The sequence below is a fragment of the Ananas comosus genome, linkage group 12 (assembly GCF_001540865.1).
Source record: "Ananas comosus cultivar F153 linkage group 12, ASM154086v1, whole genome shotgun sequence".
Lineage (NCBI taxonomy): Eukaryota > Viridiplantae > Streptophyta > Magnoliopsida > Poales > Bromeliaceae > Ananas > Ananas comosus.
This window is the reverse complement of record NC_033632.1, coordinates 4938286-4958285: the sequence shown is the minus strand read 5'-3', so window position 1 is coordinate 4958285 and position 20000 is coordinate 4938286. Positions and strand designations below refer to the sequence as shown.

At 34.3% G+C, this 20000-nt stretch overlaps 2 protein-coding genes across 3 annotated transcripts; both read left to right on the top strand.

Moving 5' to 3' along the window:
* Positions 2636–9285, top strand: LOC109718391 (OBERON-like protein). 2 transcript variants are annotated; one of them, XM_020244616.1, is made up of 4 exons: positions 2636–2829; positions 3139–4318; positions 8072–8322; positions 8706–9285. In XM_020244616.1, the coding sequence occupies exons 2-4, from the start codon at positions 3160–3162 to the stop codon at positions 9063–9065; spliced, it is 1770 nt and encodes a 589-aa protein (XP_020100205.1). In that variant the 5' UTR covers positions 2636–2829; positions 3139–3159; the 3' UTR covers positions 9066–9285. The 2 variants fall into 2 exon arrangements, with proteins under 2 accessions (XP_020100205.1, XP_020100206.1); XM_020244617.1 differs by lacking the exon at positions 2636–2829 and adding an exon at positions 2852–3022.
* LOC109718329 (CASP-like protein 2B1) lies at positions 16138–19794 on the top strand. Its single transcript, XM_020244516.1, has 3 exons — positions 16138–16752; positions 17029–17161; positions 19179–19794. Exons 1-3 carry the CDS (start codon positions 16526–16528, stop codon positions 19428–19430), a joined length of 612 nt encoding a protein of 203 aa, XP_020100105.1. The 5' UTR covers positions 16138–16525; the 3' UTR covers positions 19431–19794.

Below are 20000 nucleotides of genomic sequence, written 5' to 3'. Positions count from 1 at the left end.
GAAAATTTTGTAAAATATAACTAGTTAATTTATCTCACAGCAGAACATAAATTATTCTAAGCATCTTATCTCAGAATCAGGTATGAGTTTTTAAATAGCCCCTTCAACTATTTTTTTATTGAGATCTCCCCAATTTCTAATTTTGTATATTTGAGTTTTTATATTTAACTAAGGAAGTCTTAAAAAAAAAAAAAAAACGCTAAATTATAAAAGACCCCTGAACTTTAGGGTTTGTCTTAGTTTTGCGTTTCTATATTTGAGTTTTTATATTAAGTCTTTGTCTCAATTACTTTTTTGGACTAAAAATTACGTCAATTATCTCCGTACCTGTTGTCACCATCTTAAATAGATCCAAAAATTTTAAAATATTAGTAAATTAGATTGTAAATTATTACTAAAATAAGTTGGCATATTACATTATTTCACATTTCAACATTTATTTAAATTTGTAATTCAATAAATAGACAAACAATTAGATAAGGAGATCTTCCATTTTATTAATATTATCAAATTAATAGTATATTGGCCAATTCTATTCAACTTGTACAATTCTATTGCACTACTTATAATTAACTTACATCTCCAAATTTGTTTTTATAAAAGTTTATAATTGAATTCAACCGTCATCTCAACTAACTAGACCTATTTGAGATAACGACAAAGTATAGAAGATAATTGATGTAATTTTTGATACATGAGGTAATTGAGATATGAGTTAAAAGTGCAAGAAAGCTTTTATGATTTAGCCCCCCAATAAAAACTTGAGGGGTCTGTTTCAAAATGCTCTATTGTTAAGAGGATGTCTTTACATTTTTATTTTTTATATTATTTCGCTAAAATACAGAAATTTTTTATGTAAATACCTATTAATTTACTTTTCCCCTAATCTTCAAAAATCTATATTTTATCCCCTTAAAATTTCGAGTTGTTGTATTTAGCCTCCCTCCAGAAGGGTTGCATCATCATTCCGTCCATGTCTTTTTATAAATTATACCAAAAAAATTCTTAAAAATAACAAAATAATATTAAAAATTATTTTTTTCTTTATAGAACAAGTAAGAATAATTTGATTATTTTACACTCCGTTATCCCCGTAGTTTTCTAAAACTATTTCTGAAATTCTAAAACGTTAAAATATAAATTTTTAGAAGTCAGAAGAGAAAGTAAAAAAAAAAGAAGAAGAAAGAGCAATGCTAGTTGTACACCCAGGATACACCTAGACCTGGCAATCTCGACCCATACCCGCAGCGAATACCCATGGGTTATCTGTAAATTTGCGGGTACAGGTATTAACTTTTTCAACCCAAAAAAATTACGGATAAAACGGGTAGGTACCTATTAAGTTGTGGGCATTTTGGATAACACGCAAGTACCCACGGGCACCGGCATATATATTTTTTAATTATAAAATATATTTTCTTAGTTAAAAAATATTTTTATTTGCCCATTCTAAAAATTCTAAGCCTAATTTCTTATCTCGTATCTTTTATATTATGAATTCTTTTTGTTGTAAGACTTTAAGTATTTTTTATTGTATGTTATGATATTTTAAATAATGAGTTTTTTTACGTTTTTTAAATTTATTTATATTCTTTGCATTTAAAAAATATAAGAGCAAAAAAGAAAAGCAATTGTGGGTAACCCGCATACCCACCCACTTACCCGCGGGTGGGTATGAGCAAAGATAATGGCTACCCAAAAATTTGTGGATAAATTTTATCCATGTTCAAGTAACCCGTGGGTACAATGACCCGTCCGCGGTTTACCCAACCCATATGTTTGCCAGGTTTATATACACCTCACTGATCTAAAGGTGGACACTTCACCGCTAGTCACATAAGTACACCCAGGGGTGTACATCCTAAACCTCTTTTAGGGTGTAAAATTATTATTATTTTTTAAAATGATTAATTTTATACAGATCTTTATATCAAATAGCAAGTATATCTATATAAAACTTAAGTTATCATATTTATCTCTTTAAAAGTCTTTTGATTTGCAAATATATTTCTTTAAAAGTTGTGGTTCAATCATATATGTCTCTATCGTTTGATTCGCCATTAGTTTTTTAACAATGAGTGCGTAAAATGACTATTTTGTCTTTACAAATTTGTTTCTATAAAAAAATTCTCTTTTTTTTTTTCCTTTCTTTCCTCACTTTCGCCGTGGCATGTGCGGACATACCATATTTTTATCGCGGTTAAGGGCCTCGACTTCGACGTTGCCGCTATTGTAGATCTTGCTATCGCCATGCATAAAGAATAGAAGGTGAGAAAGCCAGGAAGGTAACGAGACTCAACATTAGAATATATATATATAAATAATATATATAAGAGATAAAACTGTCATTTTTACTCTTTAGCCGATTGTATTTAGCTTTTTTCTTTTCTAACTCATAATTATTTAAATTTTATTAACAGAAGGATATTTTTACGGACAAATTTTTTTTTAAAAGGATAAATTTGATAATCTAAATTTTTTTAAAATATATTTACTATTTGACATTTTTTCAGGAAGCAGTATACAATTATTTTAAGAAAATTTTTTTTGTTGTGTGTATTTTAGCTTTTAGTCATTTTTACTATCTATTTATTTTTTATTTTAACCTTTTCTGTTTCGGCACGGCTGCTCGGGAAGTCGCCTCTCGTCCGGTCCTCCCGGTTGGACTGCGCCGTCTAATTCCCGTCTATTTTTGCGAAGAGACGGAGAAAGAGAGGGAGAAAGCGAAAGAAGGGAAAGAGGGAAAGCTAAACGAAAAAAAAAAAACCCTAACCCTAACCCTAACACTAATCCTTCTCTCCTCTCTCTCTCCCTCTCTCTCAGTCTCAGGTAAGCGGGAGATCTAGTCTCTGATTCCCTCGAAGTAATTCGATTCCCACCTCTTGTTTGTTCGATTTCTAGGGTTTTGGACTCTACGATTTCTCCCCGTTTTACCTCTCGATGTATTGATTCCTAGTGTTATGATTGCTGCCCCGAATTAGGGTTTTAAAATCTAAATTTGAGAAATTTGTGATCCGTTTAGGTGTGTGCTGCATAATTTGATGTTCTCTTTGTTGCTGTTACTAATTCTCAGTAGTTTTAGTTACAATTGTTGTGCACAAGTATATGAATTGAACTTGTAGACATTGCCTTGTACAGGTTAGGTATTGAAATCTCTGGATGGGTACTTCGTCCGGTGCGAATTTCCACCAGCAACAACCACCTCAATCTATGCTACCTCCTCTGCAGCATCCCACGAGGCCTTCGGGGATCCAAACCTCCTTGTCCTTGGCTTCTTCCGATGCCGGCGGGTCCCCGGACATCCAAGAACGCATGTCGAACTCCGACCCGGGCCACGATTCCGCCACCGAGAGCGCCAGCTCCCGCGAGACCTGGCCGATCGAAACGAGCAACCGCGCGGACCCTATTTTGAAGAATGCCGAGAAGGACAAGGAGGTTGAGAACGGCGGCCCCGACCCGCAGGTCATCCGCCGGGTTTCCGCTGCCGAGAAGTTGTCCCTCCGAGAGGTCGTCAGGGAAAGGGTCGAGGTGATCGCCGACCGAATAAAGGTTATGCCCGACGAGCTTCTTGAAGAGCTGAAGGCCGAGCTCAGGCTGATTCTCGAGGGCACGGGCGGGTCCCACAACATTGAGGAGTACTTGTACCTCCAGAAGCTTGTGCAGGGGAGGGGCGATTTGACCGCCAATACCCTTGTGATGGCTCACAGAGTTCAGCTGGAGATTCTTGTTGCTATTAAAACAGGAATTCAAGCTTTCTTGCATCCCAGCGTTAGCATTCCTCAGAGCCGCCTTATCGAGGTCTTCTTGTATAAGCGGTGTAGGAACATTGCTTGTCAAAGTGCTCTACCGGCGGATGAGTGTAGGTGCGATATATGCTCTAGTAGAAGCGGGTTCTGCAACCTCTGCATGTGTGTTATTTGCAGCAAATTCGATTTCGAGGTGAACACATGCCGTTGGATTGGGTGCGACCAGTGCTCCCATTGGACCCACACCGACTGCGCGATCCGTGTGGGCCAGATCGGGACTGGGCTGTCGGTCAAGAACGGCGTGAGCCATCCGGAGATGTTGTTCAGGTGCCAGGCGTGCCAGAGGACGTCGGAGCTGCTGGGGTGGGTTAAGGATGTGTTCCAGCAATGCGCTCCTGGTTGGGATAGGGAGGCTCTAGTGCGAGAGCTCGACTTTGTTAGTAAGATCTTCCGTCTGAGTGAGGATCCTAAAGGAAGGAAATTATATTTGAAATGCGGCGATCTGGTTGAGAAGATGAAGAGTGGTATTGCCGAGTCCATGGCCTGCAGAATGCTCCTGCTGTTTCTGCAAGGTACGGCTGCTGAATGCACTAGCTATTTACTCCATTCATGCCTGAATGTTGTTATGCGACTTAGAAAAAACTTGATTATCAAAGCTGATTTTTAATTTCATGCATCTATAATTGGCTATTTTGTTTCTTCACCTTTCTTGGTTTTTTAACTATGATGTGGTACATTGTTTATAGCTTTTGTATGTGCTTTTAATACATTTTTTAAAGCAAAAGGCATAAATTTCTGTGTCCTGCTGAAATGTGAGATTTGAAAGCAAATAGTATGGCTAATCTCGTGAAATGTGAATATGACTTATTACACAGTAAACTAGATTTTATGTTTTCCCATTGTGCTCTAGATCAATGCACAGTATGTTCGTTTCTTAATCTTCTTGTTGAACTACAGATAAAAATAGTGAGAATGCTGCTTCTTAGGTACTTGCGCACAATGTAAATTTCCTTCATATTTGGAGCTTGATAAAAAAAAACATGTAATCCATAAATGCACTTTTGGACCTAGGTATTTCAGTAAAATTATCATCTAATTTCTCCTTCATAAGTTTGTCATAGTATTCAATGCTATCTTAAAATAATCGATAAAATTAGTCTGATCTGAAAACAACTTGCAACAAGAGGTCTCATCTTTGATGCTTTTAAGTGCAAATAATGGCATTATGTTAAACCTTGATGCAACACCTGATTTGGTAGAAGATGTGTTCCACTTTTTGCCAGTCATCCTTATACTAGTCTTTACTTCCGTTAGGCATATCCTACATCACAGCTATATGTTAAGTAGATATCCTTGGATCTGTAAAAACCCATTTTGATAATTTAATATTGACCCTATTATAACCTTGTTTCAAATTGACAAATTTCATGTAGTAGAATTCCATTCCCTATGTTTCTTCGTCAATCTCCTTAATAAGCAAAATTTTCCCGTAGTTGATCTACCATTCAGGAAATTAAATTGATTTGAAGGTTTAATCTCTGTTTAGTTTCTTTTAATGATTTTTTGTGGTTTGACTGATAAGTTTGATTTGACGGTAAGTTGTACAACACTACATATCAGACTTTGTTTTGTATATTGGTCTCAAGTGCTCTTTTTCCAGTTCTCCCATACTCTTTTATGTGTTTGTAATGTTGTTTGATAGATTAGTTAATTCAATAAATCTCAAATGTTGTGAGGACATCCAATCCTCAATTTGACTACCATCAGTCTCCGCAGAGTTTCCAAGTTTGTCTTCTCTAAAATTGCCTCAATATAGTTATATTAAATTTAATTGTTGATGTTTCTACTATTTATTTCTATGTTTTGCTCTTTTAGCAATACGCAGCACTATCTTGATTACTTAAGAGAGTATTCTGTGAGAATACACTCTCCGCCATTCTGTCATATTTACTCCTTTTGTTAAATCATTTTGTCCTCATTATTTATTACTTGAGTTTGTATTCTTCTTTTGTCTAGCTTTACTAACTTTGCAAAGGTCATTTAACCATTTGCAATAGGCAGTTTAGATGAGAGTACAACATGCCTTATCTTTATCTTCACCTTTCTCAGCTTCTTTTAACTATCTCATATCACCTAGCTTTGCTTTTTCCACATATTTATACTTAAGTATCAGTCCTCTGTCATATTTTGAGATTCCAAGTATTATGGGAGTATGGGGTATTGACTATTGACATTTGGTCTAACTTTGTGTAGGTCTTTTTCTCTAGTCCAGATTGTCTGTCTATTTTCAAGTATTTGAGGCGCCAAACTATTTGTTGTGTTACCGTCTCAAGAGCTCGTTGGCTCAAAAAACATGTGTTATAACCATTTTCACTGCTGTAGATCTGTGATATTGATGAGAGTTATATAAACTTACTTTATCACTCTTATAAATATACTTGGTAGAAATTGTACAACATGCTTGTGTCTACCAGTCACACTGAATCAATTTATCTGAAAGGTGTTACTGGATGCTTCTTTTCAATGGTTAAGGCTATATCTACATGCCACAGTGGTGAGGATTCAAATTGATTAAACTACTACATACTAGAATAAGGCTGTGTGCATCTTGCCTTTCTCAATCTCAGCTCAGATCTTTTAGTATTCATCTCAAACAAGTTAAAGGAGAGGGTCACCACTCAGAGTTTCATCCGAGGTCAAACCAAGGGTCAAATTATGCTACACTACCTATAATTTTGTGTATATGTTAATTATGTTTGGTTGTCAGTCTGTCTGTCATGACTCGTACTAGAAGTCTAGAATAGGTATGTATCATAATTAGAACAAATGTAAAGATTCTTGGATGCTAAGCAAGGAAGAGTATGTGGTACGTACACCAAGGTTTAAAGTGTCGTGGCACGGGGGCGTGCTATTGTCTGCCTGGCATGGTACGGTACTGACACGTTTTCATGCCGATATATGGTACGCTTGCGTGCCGTTGGATACGCACGATCTCCTACCGGCACGCTTTGGCACGGACTTATTTCAGTTTTTTTAGTTCCAATAAACTCTTATAATGTTATTTTGAAAGATTTAATCAAATAATTATGAATATTTGCTATGTATAGCTTACTATACTCGTCAATTAACATATTTGTAAGTTTTTTTGTATGTAAAGTGCAATTATACCTGATACAGAATAGAAATTTTTACATGTTAGAATTTTTAAAATGTAAAGACATTTGTTTTTCTTTTTTTCTTTTGACCATATTACAGTTTTTCTTTTATAAAATACAAAAAAATAATTTTAAAAATTATTTGAATTTTCTTTTTTCAAAAGTAATTGAAAATAATTATTTTTTAAATTAAATAAAATAAAACATTTTGTTAACTCATTTAATTTCATATTTTAGGAAATTGTAAATCCCATATTTAGTGGGATTTTTTTTTTGAATTTCAAATAATGGTTGGATAGAATCTTTTCATTTGAGGTTGTTAGATTCAAATTTTAAAACGGTTGTTTAGGGGTAAAATAATATTCCTTATATTAAGGAATTTGTTTAGTTTTAGATCTATTATAGATAAGCCCATCGGAGTTAATGTTGTTAAGGTTTCAAATGAATGAATTTTTGGAATCAGGTTTGACCTGATTATCTTCTCCTCTCTTTGCCCTGGATTGGCTGTTATCCTCTCCCTTTTCTCTCTCTAGGCCTGGATTGGCCAAACTTCCTTATCTCTCGAGTCATTTATTATTTATTTTATAATTTAAGCAATTTAAACATTCCTTTTAAACTTTGGCTTACATCACATATCCTGGGAATAGTAGTCAGTAATATTCTTCCTTTTTGATGACCATAGGCCTATAGTCTACAGTCACTGAATGCATTCTCACATTTGTATTGTAATGAATTAAGCCTAGTCCTCGTATGATTTTGCTTCCTTTTTTAAAAAATATAATTTCAAATTATATACAATTGAATGGGCCCTATGCGCTTATGGATTTTGTTTGGCGACAAAAAACAAAAAGTTAATTTTTCTTTACTGCCTTCTTTTTTTTTCCTAGCCTAAAGAAAGCGCTGTTCACCATTCGGTCGGGGGGGCATCACAGGGTACCGACAGTAACAGTAATATAGAAGCCCATCTGCTGGTATATTCAAATTTCAGTCACATAGAATTTTTCTTGAAACAAAAGGAAAATCGGGCCTTATCATTCTTATTAGATTAATGAGAAATTTCATGCTTTGCTAACACCAAAGAAGCTCTATGCATTTTGGATGTAATTTGTGAACTGATACCAAACCCTTAACACAAAGTATACAGTATTTTAAGTTTTATTCTCTCTACAGAGCTGGAAATAGATTCGCCAAAAAACACTGAAACGGAAGATTCTGGTCGTCTAATTGCTCCTCAAGAAGCCTGCAACCGGATTGCTGAGGTGGTACAGGAAGCTGTCCGGAAAATGGAGATGGTAGCTGAGGAAAAAATGCGAATGCTAAAACGTGCCCGCCTTGCTTTCGAGGCCTGTGAACGCGAGCTTGATGAAAAGGCCCGGGAAGTAGCAGAACTCAAGATGGAGAGACAAAGAAAGAAGCAGCAGGTGGCATATTAACCATATTATCTGACTTTTCCTTTTGAAAAAATTATTCACGAATAATAGTTCATGAACTTTCGATTGGTTGAATAGTTTTCTAAATTGTTCTGTAATACATGACTATGAGTTAGCTCTCAGTTATATTCTAATTGGTTAATAATTTATTTACTTGTATCTTTTTTAACCTTTTTAACTCTAAAAATGAAAGGAAATGAGAAAAATTGCATAAGAAGTTTCTATTTTAAAATAATTTGTGCTCTTATCTTATATTTTTTTGAGTTTTTGTCATTTGAGCTAATCCCGATTTTTTCTTGAAATTATTTGTTTTGTGCCAAATACCCAGTGCCCTACAGTATATATCCTGAATAGTGCACTTGTGGCTATGGCAGGTGGAAGAGCTTGAGAGCATCGTACGGCTTAAACAAGCAGAAGCCGAAATGTTCCAGCTGAAAGCCAACGAGGCTCGTCAAGAAGCCGAGAGGCTTCAGAGTATAGCGCTCGCCAAGTCTGAGAAGGCGGAGCAGGATTATGCAAGCATGTATCTCAAGCGGCGGTTGGAGGAAGCAGAAGCAGAGAAGCAGGTGCTGTTTGAGAAAATCAAGCTTCAGGAGAGCCATAGGGCTTCTGCGGGGAGCAGCAGTGGAGGAGGAAGCGACCCTTCGCAGATCCTGATGCTGTCTAAGATCCAGGACTTGCTGAAGAATGTTCGTGCGGGGTCTGAGAAGTCTGATGGGCAGCGATCGAAGTAAATATATCATGTTAGTTATTAAGCTATAAATCATTAGTAGAGCTATTCCGAGACCGCTCGATGTTGTATTTATCCTCCTTCGAATGATTGTTGTGCTGACCATAATAACTTTGCATGTAGTATCGTTTGTCTTTATGTGAGATATGGTATGTGATACTAGGTCTGTTGTGAACTTGTGATTGATATTTGATGTTATTTTCATATTCATTTTTCCCCTGTCATGTGTGGCCGAAGCTTCCATTTATTTATGTAGTTTGCTATAAATGGTGCAGTGTGGGGAAGCTTGGATTTTGTATAATTTCTCTTGGTTCTGTTGCTGCTGATCCGAACTGTGGTATTGTAATTTGTGCTGTTGAGAATGTTACAAAATTCGCATTCTTCTCTCTGATGATGTTCCAATTTTTGGTTTCTTTGCGACCAAAATTTGTTAGATCTGATTCATTGAACTTGTGCAAATGCATTTTGGGCTACGCATTTCGAGCTACACAGAGCTTTAGGTGATCTGCTGCTTGCTTGAAGAAGGGGTGTTTGGTTTTTGGGAAAGGGCACATTTTGGCTTAGGGGGCGTTTGGTTTCCCGTAAAAATGGTCAGAAAATTTTTTTTCAATTGAGTTTTCTAGCATTTGGTTTGACGTAAAAAAATTTTACAGAAAAAATTATTTTACGGATTCTGTGGAAAAGCTTGCTTATCGTTTTCTGCCGACATTCGGCGGAAAATGAAAACTCACCATCGAAAAATCGCGGCTCATACTTTACCTTGCATCGGGGTCCATGAGCTCATGTAAGAGCTCGTGGACCGAGGTGAGTGGTCCAACGAGCCCTTCCTCCTCGCCGCCGTTGGCCGCAAGGTCGTCCAGACCGCCCCCGCCCGCTGCCTCAACGCCTCTATCCTTATTATTTTTTAAAGCAGTGTAATTTTATTTTAAGAATGCGATTTCATCTTCTTTCTTCTTTTATATTTTTTGATATTTTCTGTAGGAAAAAAATATTTTTTATTTTTATTTTTTGTTATTTTTATTTTTTTTCTATAATTTTTTTTTATCACCATCTGGTGATGTCGTCGGAGGTGATCTCGCCGCCTCCGACGACGTCTCGGCGTTCCGACGCGCGGTGGAGGAGAAGAGTCTACACGCTTCGACGTCACCGTGTCCTAGTGGAGAAGGAGAGTCGCGGCACGGTCTCACCAAGGTTGGAGGGGAGGAGGGTGGGGGTGCACGAGCGAGGGCGAGGGCGTGTGGGGCAGAGGCGAGGCGGCCTTCTTCGGAGAGAGAAACCCACGAGGCGGCCTTCTTCGGAGCGAGAAAAAAAAGAACGATTAAACAAAAAAGAGGAGAGAGAAAAAATAATAAGGGTATTTTGGTCAGTTGGCTGAAAATTCGATCCGAATCTGTAAAATTGAAAAAAGTTGCCCACTTTTGCAAAAGCGTAAAACTATGTGGATTTTTATGCAAATTGGCCATACTTTTAGGGCTAAATTTTTTTTTTTGTTCAATGTAAAACTATGAAAACTATCTCGTTGGAAAAATAATTTTACGTTCTTTAACATTTGATTTGGAGGAAAAGGAAAAGTAATTTTCTAGCCGTTCTTGTTTGGTTGAAAGAAAAAGTTTGAATGAAAATAATTGTGTATTTTTTTTATTATTTATAATGTATTATTTATATAAATAACTGCCATGTTATATATATTCTAATTAAAATTTATATAATTTAATATTATTATCATAATCATCCTCATCTATATTTTATAATTTAAATATATTCAAAATTATGTTATATAATATATATAATATAATATAATGTACAATAATTTTTATATATAACATATTATATATAACACATATATAATATATAAATGTATATTTATAAATAAAATATTATATAATATAATATATTAATATAAAGAGAAAAGAGGGTATATAGTAATAAGTGAGAGAGTTTGCATTTTTTGCCGAAAAACAACAAAAAGCGAAAACTTCAATATTTGCTCAAATCCGTAAAAAAAAAAACTTTATGAAAAAACATTTTTATATCGAATCAGACAGATAAAAAAATATTTTTCATACCAAAAATAATTTTTCAATTTTTTTTACGCCGAACCAAATACCTCTCCTTATGTATTTATACAATGGGTCCCAGTTTCTTAGATTACGGTTGGCTCGAACTTTATTGAAGCTATTAAAATGAGCTTGATTGAGATCTGCTCAACCTTCTGTCGGCAATTTTCTTTTTCAAACAATACTCGCATTAGTCATTTATTATTGGTTATTTGATTCCCCTCAAAACACAAACACTAAAAGTTGCATAAACTTGTAACAATGTGGATTAATTACACCACTGGACACTGATAAATTTATAATGCAATTTCATTTGAGTCACTCGACACGAATTTGTCACAATATCGAATTTTATTTTATGTTTTACTCAAGTCAATTTGCCTAACTTCATTTAAACTCTCCAAGGTGAAAATGATCCTACAATTTAATTTAACCGCCATATATTTGATACAGCGTGCGATGATGCTAGCTAATTCAGTTGCCATGTCCTTTTTTTGAGAATAACATGACAGAAAAATATTAATATCGTTCAGAAAATACAGCAGCTAATAAGTCAATATATTATTATTAATAAAGATCGTGGTGCCATTGGTATGGAATATGCTGATGTGCCATAAATACAGCACGACACATCAGCACGCGTCGGCACACACTCCATTTATATGTCAGCGCATACGGCATCACGAGATAGTGCAAAGTGGCATGACAATTCTTAAATAATCATCACTAAAGCATCCTTTGAACAATAATGGCAGCTGAATCAACTATATATTAGCATCTGACTCCAAATTACAAGAAAAATTTGTTGGGCCTAAACTTTCAATGTATTTGCAATCAACCCCCCGACTCCAAACTTCTCTAGTTTTTCTTAGTAAAAGATGAAATAACCCCTCAATAAAAAAGAATATTTCTTTCCATTAGATAGAAAAAAAATACAACTTAACATGATTATCATCAAAATTATTATTTAGTACTTTAAATAAAGTTAAAAATATCTTAAGTTATAATTTTAGGGAATTGATATTTTTCGAGCAAATTTAATTATTCACGGAATTAAAAAACAAATTAAGTCATGACTACATACAATATACCTACTCTAACAGTATTAAATTTAGCTGTGAAAATATCAATTCCCATACTTTTAGGCTATGTTTGGTTGGGGAATAAAGGTGGAATAAAGGATTTATTCCACCCTTATCTCCCAAACACAAACAAAAAATGGTGGAAATACTAATTCCCTCCTTAACGGGCTATTCTAATAGCCCGTTAAACGGGCTATTCTAATAGCCCGTTAAAGGGTGAGAACCCCAAGGTGGAACAAGCTGGGATAACCCAGCTTGTTCCACCCGTGAAGAGAGAGAGAAAGAGAGAGAGAGTGAGTGAGTGTGTGAGAGAATTTTTAATTTATTATAAAATTTAAATTTCGTAAGTTTAAAAATTAAAATTTATAATTTTTAAAATTACAAAATTTAAAATTTAAAATTTAAATTGTTTAATTTTAAATTTTAAAATTTGATATTTTAAATTTTTTTATTTAGAATTTGATATTTTGTATTTTTAAATTAAAATTTCATCTTAAATTTAAAGTTTAAAATTTAAAATTTTAATTTTTTAAAATTATAAATTTGAGATTTTAAAATTTTAAAATTTAATTTTGATTTTTAAAATTTAAAAGTTTATATTTTAAATTTTAAAATATAAATATAAAATATAAAAATTCAAATTCTAATATAAAGAAAAGAATAATAATATTATTTTTTATTTATAACTATCCACTTTAATTCTTATTCCATCTTACCTAACCAAACGCTATTTTTCTTATTCCCGGGAAGAATTCAATTTTCATTCAAATACTTTTTTTTTCTTATTTCCATACTTGTACCTATCCCTGTAATAGCTAGTTCTTGCTTATACCCGAACCAAACGGTACCTGAAATTAATTCTATTAATTTGATTATCAACCAAAAACAAAATTCCACCCATCCAAATTGCCACCAGTTTATTCACTGTAGGGATAGGGATGAGAGAAGAAGTTTCTTTATCTTCCTAGAGAAAGAGAAAGAGGGACACACTTCGCAAGAGCCTCACAAGCTTCTAGAAGGAGACCCCATATGGAGGAGTTCAACAAACAAGCTTTTTCTTTTTCTCCAAAAAAAAAAAAAAAAAAAAAAAAANTAAAACTCTATAAAACTTTATCTCAGCTATTACCAATTTTAATTTTACTATCTAATCTTTAAATATTTGATTTTGCTATCTAATACTTTAATTTATTTAATTTGAGTTATTAAACTATTTAACTTTAAATTTGAATGTTTCGTCTATCTCTAGTTCTTTACTATCTCTTTAAATTTTAAATTGCCTCATTATCTACCTTGTATTTTTTTTTCCATCTAAAAGGGTTGAAAAGTTTGGTACATCTATAAATTCGCAAAAACAAGGAAAACTTTACAACACTGGGTTTGCATATAGTGTGACTTTGAATATCTAAGTTGAATTCTGAATAATAGATTAAAAAATAACAAAACAAAACCTTCTCCAATAGAGAGAACTAAGATGGTACTTTATTGGATTATTTGTTCAATTTATAATTGGTAAAATAGTACAAAAGGTCTCCAAACGATATGTCATTTTAAATCGACTACTTAATCTTTCAAAATTTTAATTTTATTATTTATTTTTTTACTTTGTTTGATTTAAATCAATCAACAGAATTTTAACTCCAAAATACGAATGTGTCTTTATCTTTATAGATTTAGCTAGTACACTTTATATAATTCTCTATATTATAAATTCATAAAAGTAAAAAATTAGTTTAAATTTTGAAGTCAAAATGTCATATACTATTTAAATCAAACAAATTGAAAGGTTGGATAGTAAAATTAAATATTTGAAAGATCAGGTATTAAATTCAAAATAGTCCATATTAGAAAATCTAATCAGCACCATATGCCAGCTCGTTGTACTAAAGTTTGGTGCCGGAAATAATTATTTTAAAGTTTTGGACCTATCTAAGATAAGAATAAAATATAAAGTTAAAATTTGAGTCAATGAAAATATAAGTACCGTTTCAAAATGCTTAAATTCAGTTATTATTATTAAAATATACAACCTCTTAAACTGAGTTATTTTATTTTATTTTTTATTTCTCAAAAAAAAAAGAATTCTTTTTTTTCATCCGATATAGAACTATTGGATGTTATAAATTTTTCCCGTTCAGACCGTATGGACCGGAATTACTAGATGATAGTATTCGGCTCTGATTCCAAATTTAACGACGGGCCAATAATAAAAATAATGTTAGATCAAAATAATGTTAAATCAAAACCAACAGCACAAAATACTTGAATCAAATTATTATTTTTAGAATGTGAGTCTCTTATATTTTCAATTACTAATGTCATAAAACTGCAAAAACAATTTTTATAATCTTTAGGTAACTTCATGAATCTTTTGTCATCATTTTCACTTTGCTTTTCTAGTTTGAACACAAAAACCTGCTTTAATGCTTAAAAAAGGAAAAGGAAAAAAAAAAAAAACAAAGAAAATCTTATCCCAACATTACATAATGGTGGAGCTACATCTACACTCCACCACCCATGCTCTCTCTCATTACTCTTTTTGACCACCACTGCACTAAAACTTTTGCTTTAGAGGCTCCTCCATCACCTCCTCCAATGCCACATGTCCATGAAATTTACTTCACACCACCACAGTACATATTGCCAATTTTCTCTCTGACACTATGGGAACTCCCAGAAGCACCCAGCATCTACTCCTAAATGGGTTAATTGCATCATTTTCCCCAAACTTTACCAAAAAAGTTATAGATCTAATTACCAGAAAAAAAGGGATCAAAATAAAAAAATCAGATAAAGGTTGGGATCAATGGTGCAATTAAACCCTTCCTAATTGGAATCAATGCCCCCCTCTTCCTTGGTTCTAGCAAGAGCCCATTAATGGCTCAGAGAGAAGCTGTTCTTCAGACACAAATTATTAAATGCTCAGCCTGATATTGAGAGAGAGTGCCCCCCTCTTAAAGGAGAATTTATTGTTTAGACTTGGTCCACCATGGTCCACCTATAGGCCCCCTAGAACTCAGCCCCTAATATCTTAATCATATTTTTTATAATTGTGATATGACCTATAGTATCTAATCAAAGATCTTCAAATAAAAGGAAAATAAAAATTTGAATAACATACTTTATGTAAGGAACAATGTAGTTTTCACAATGTTTCACCCTACCGACCGTTTCTGGAGTAAGTGACAAAGGGTTTGGCGGTTGGTATCCAAGGTCCCAAGTTAGAATTCTAGTTGATTCACATTTCCAGCTAAATTTATTTCTAAATGAAATAAACGAAGCGAATAGCGTGCTACCTATCTCTCTCCAAAAAAAAAAAAAAAAAAAAAAAAAAAAAAACATTGTTTCACCCTGAGCATCACTGGATGCTCAGGTAATAGTTTCTTTTTAGAGTCACATGATAGTATCCACAAATCATGATTTATAGTATGTTAAACTTTTAAATAGTCATTATAGATCACATCTTCAATTACAATTTCACTATTTCAATTTTGAAGGTCAATTTTACTCTCCTGTCTGATTAAGTATAATCTTCCATTTCATAAAACATTGCCTGAAAAGTTTCTCCAACAACTTTTTCCTGTAGCAAAAGCCAAAAACAACAAATTAAGGGCCCCTTTGGCCCTTGGTAGCATATTTATTTCTTATTTTTTATTTTGTTAAATAGAATTTATATATAAAAAGATGTATGAGTGGATACTCAATTGCAAACAAACTTGAAAATAACTTTTACTTGTTTCCAATTTTTTTTAAAAAAATAAGTAGGCATTTATTATTTAACCGAATGTATTGTAAATTAACCAACTATTAAGAACAAAACAAAAATCTTTTTTCCAACACATCAAGTTACAAGAATTAGTGTTTAAAAATTTAAAGCTCTGAAGCACATTTAGCTTCTTATAGTCCTAAAGTTTCAAACTTTTTAATTTACCAGATACTATTGAAAGCTGCTACGTTACAAAGAAACATCAGAAGCCACACCAAACCAGCACCAAAAGTTCTCAGTTAAATTTTACAGATCAGTGTCTTGGGTGACTTGGTGGACAAAGTCCAGTCAATAATTTCTGCCTTTAAAGGCCTCACAATTTTTGGGCAGAGGAGACCATTAAAAGGCCAGACAGGGCAGACAGAAACCCTTGCTGTCACCCTGCACATATGTGAGAGGAGTGAGATGATGATGATGATGGATCTTGGACTCTTGGTGGCTTCATCTTAGGGTTATAAATAGTGGAGTGAGCTCTTTTTTTTCTGGGAGGTGGGGAGGGGGGGTTTCAATTTGGGGCAAGTTCATCCTCTTTCTTCTTCCAATCTTAATAAGAAGAAAAAGTATGAGGGGAGGGGTTGGGGTGAGCCCTGGGAATGTGCCAGTGTACTTCTATGGTGGAGGGAAGGTGAAGTTGGTGGAGAGGAGGGTGAAGGTAGCTGAGGTGGTGCTGAGATGCCTGATTTGTGGGTTGGGAGTGATTGCTGCTGCACTTGTGGGAACTGATTCCCAGGTCAGGAGGATCTTCTCCTTGGAGAAGAGGGCCAGGTTCACTGACATGAAGGCCTTGGTGTAAGACCAATCTCTCTTCTCTCCCTCCCCCCCACATTACTTAAATTAATTTGATTAACTTGTTTTGTTCTTGGTAGAGCTTTTGGTGCTTAGAGAGGTTCTTGAGGGATCATCAATCTCTCTCTTTCTCTCTCTCTCTACCACATTAATTAAGATTAATTTGTTGTTAGTGGAGCTATGGTGCTCTTGTGCTTTTTTCTATTTCTTAATTTAATATGCAGGACAGTGGTTATATGTTGTGTTGACAAACAATATTGGGTTGGTTTGGGTGTCCAGGTTCCTGGTGATAGCAAATGGGGTTGCTGCAGGTTACAGTCTGTTCCAGGGGGTGAGGTGTGTGATCAGCATGATGAGAGGGAGTGTGCTCCTCAATAAGCCCTTGGCATGGGCAATCTTCTCTTGTGATCAGGTAATTAGTAATATGATCATCATACACACATACAACAATCACATGCATTTCATGCATATTGGACGAAACAAAGAATTCTAGGAGTTTGATAGAATTGAAACTCGGTACCTTGTATTCTGATACCATGTTACACAATATGCAACAACAATATCTTTAATATTTTATATTTGTTATTCTCTACTTGGGGGTCATTTTTGATCACATGCATGTGTAGTATCATTTGTGTTACTAGTGTACAAATGTGGTCACAACTGAATAAGATGGTGGGTAGCTATGGGAGGTGGTTGAATAGGCCCACCAAATAATCAGTAGGTGTTATGAGAACTTTCCAGTTGCAATTGTTCCTGCAATTGTTCCATTAGCTTTAATTGTGCATAATAATAGGCCCTACTCTATAGCAAAGAATTTGTGTTGTTTGGTACTTAATAGTTAGTACAGATAAAAACTGCTGATGTGCACCTCAAAACCACCACAGGGAATGCCCTCAATCCCATGGAATCACAATTAATTCCCTACTAGGGCTAGACATAGACAGATGGGGGACACATGATTGGGTTGTGGGTTGCTTCTAGTTGTGTAGCTATAAAGGACTCTGTGTTTAAGTCCCTTGTTTGCCCTAAATTTTGAAATAGCCTTTTGTTTCAAAATCAGAGATCAGATCTCTTTGACTGAACTCTGAAAGAAAAGGTGAGTTTGTGTGTCTCAGAAGTAGAAAATTGTCATTTAAAGCTCTTACTCCTAGTTATGATTCTTGTGGATAGCTTTAATCAAAAGCACTATTGCTAAAGCTCCACCCAAACCTTGCAAGTGAATTAAATTGGCTTGAAAACCAAACATCCTTTAATACAAAAGACAACACATTCAAGTTGATTTATTTTTTAAAATACATAATTTGGAGGGGCCAAAGCATCAAATTTGCATAGAATGTATTGTCCAAAGTACTCTATGGTGGTTAATTGTCGTGCAGTTTAATAAATAAGTTCTTGTGGGAAACCAGCATTTATTGTATCAATAAAAGACTCCTATAATAACTACACTGTCATGAGCTCATTTCCCAATTCTCTCAGTATAACTAATAGAATATTTTCTTTTTATCTTTATAGACTTGATGAAGTTTGAACCTTCAATGAACTATTATAGGTTAGGTGATTAATTTATTAACTATGATAATAGTGTCTAATATAAATGTTAAGCATCTCTCTTTGGTAGTTTAAGATTTTAGAGTAATAGGTTGTTTCAGACAACATTATAATATGAGGTCTCACAAGCCTCACCAACCTTATAGGCTTCGAGTCTCATTCAATTTCCTCCTATTCAATTTATGTCCTTATTTTGCGCCCTTCTAATAAATCTCCAGCTAATATGTAAGGAAAAGTATTGAATGTAAAAATATTAAATATTATTTCTTGTTCAGATGCATGAATATCTTATTCAGTATATCTTCATAATTTATTTGCGAAGTTTGTACATTTGGTAGATGGCAATATGATCAAATATCTAGAGTTGAATAATTCGACTTTCAAGTCATTTTTTTAATAAGATAAATCACCTCATAAGTAAAATATACTATCCTATTAAATCATGAATATCGAAACTTTTCAAGGAGTAAAAAATCAAACTCATTTCTTACCCTTACACTAGAAAATCTTAATACCGAATCAATTTTCCTTGAATAACTTATTTCGACTTCCAAATAAGGCTGTAGGATTTGATAGAAGAGTGTGACTTCGAATGGATACCATATTCAGCCTTCACACCATTTTTTAGAATAAGATAAATCAGTTTATAGGTAAAATATGCTATTCTATCAAATCATAGATATTCTAGACTTTTCAACGAGCAAAAAATAAACTTCATGCTTCCAATTACGCAAGAAAGTTCGTATACCGAATAAGTTATCCTTGAATAACCTATTTCGGCATAGAACCGAGATCTTAAAACTCATCGATTGCTTCATAAATATATATGTGCAGATTTTTTTAATATTTTTACTAGTAATGTGGTTGATTCATTTTAGATGATGGCTTACGTGGCGCTGGCGGCGGTGGCGGCAGCAGCGGAGTCGGCGGTGCTGGGGCAGTTCGGGCAGGCGGAGCTGCAGTGGATGAAGATATGCAACCTCTACAGCAAGTTCTGCACCAGGGTCGGGGAAGGGATTGTGAGCGCATTCCTGGTGAGCATAAGCATGGTCACAATCTCCTGCATCTCTGCTTTCAATCTCTTCCGCTTGTACGGACCCAACAAAGGCAAAAACAGCGGCAGCTGGTGATTTGAGTTAATAATAATGATCGAGCAGCGTTTCGTCGAGCGAAATGAGTGAATGTTGGACTGATATTGTCATGGCAATATCTATTATTGTCGGAATGAGAAAGCTTCAAAAGATGCAATGTTTGTGCTCTGACAATAGTAAATATTGTTTTGGCAATATCAATTCCCACAGTAAATTGTTCGACTTGCGTAATAAATGTGTGGGGTAAATTTTGCCCAGTGTGCATCACCATGCACTTACACATTCCAAACAGTTAGTTGTATGATCTAAAAATCAATCAGTGAGACACACAATGCTGTAGAAACGTCTTTATGTTTCTTTTTTAGTTATAATAATATAAGTAAACCAAAGTTATGCAAAACCATGAAGCATTGCAAGTTTCTATTTGAGCAATCCATCAATTGCGTTATTCATTAAACACACTATAGTACTCCCTCTTCTCAACCTAGAAAGATAAAAGAGTAAAATGTATAGGTAGTCCCTGAATTACCCCAATATAATGTCCTGGTTCCCATACTTTTCATACGAACACAGGGTCCCCAATTGTACTGAAAAGTATAAGTTTTTTTT

Coding starts and splice junctions, on each gene's coding strand:
- LOC109718391 (XM_020244616.1), top strand. CDS start 3,160: ATGGGTACTTCGTCCGGTGCGAATTTCCACCAGCAACAACCACCTCAA. Junction 4,319..8,071: donor GCTCCTGCTGTTTCTGCAAG/GTACGGCTGCTG, acceptor TTCTCTCTACAG/AGCTGGAAATAGATTCGCCA. Junction 8,323..8,705: donor GACAAAGAAAGAAGCAGCAG/GTGGCATATTAA, acceptor TGGCTATGGCAG/GTGGAAGAGCTTGAGAGCAT.
- LOC109718329 (XM_020244516.1), top strand. CDS start 16,526: ATGAGGGGAGGGGTTGGGGTGAGCCCTGGGAATGTGCCAGTGTACTTC. Junction 16,753..17,028: donor ACTGACATGAAGGCCTTGGT/GTAAGACCAATC, acceptor TTGGGTGTCCAG/GTTCCTGGTGATAGCAAATG. Junction 17,162..19,178: donor CAATCTTCTCTTGTGATCAG/GTAATTAGTAAT, acceptor GATTCATTTTAG/ATGATGGCTTACGTGGCGCT.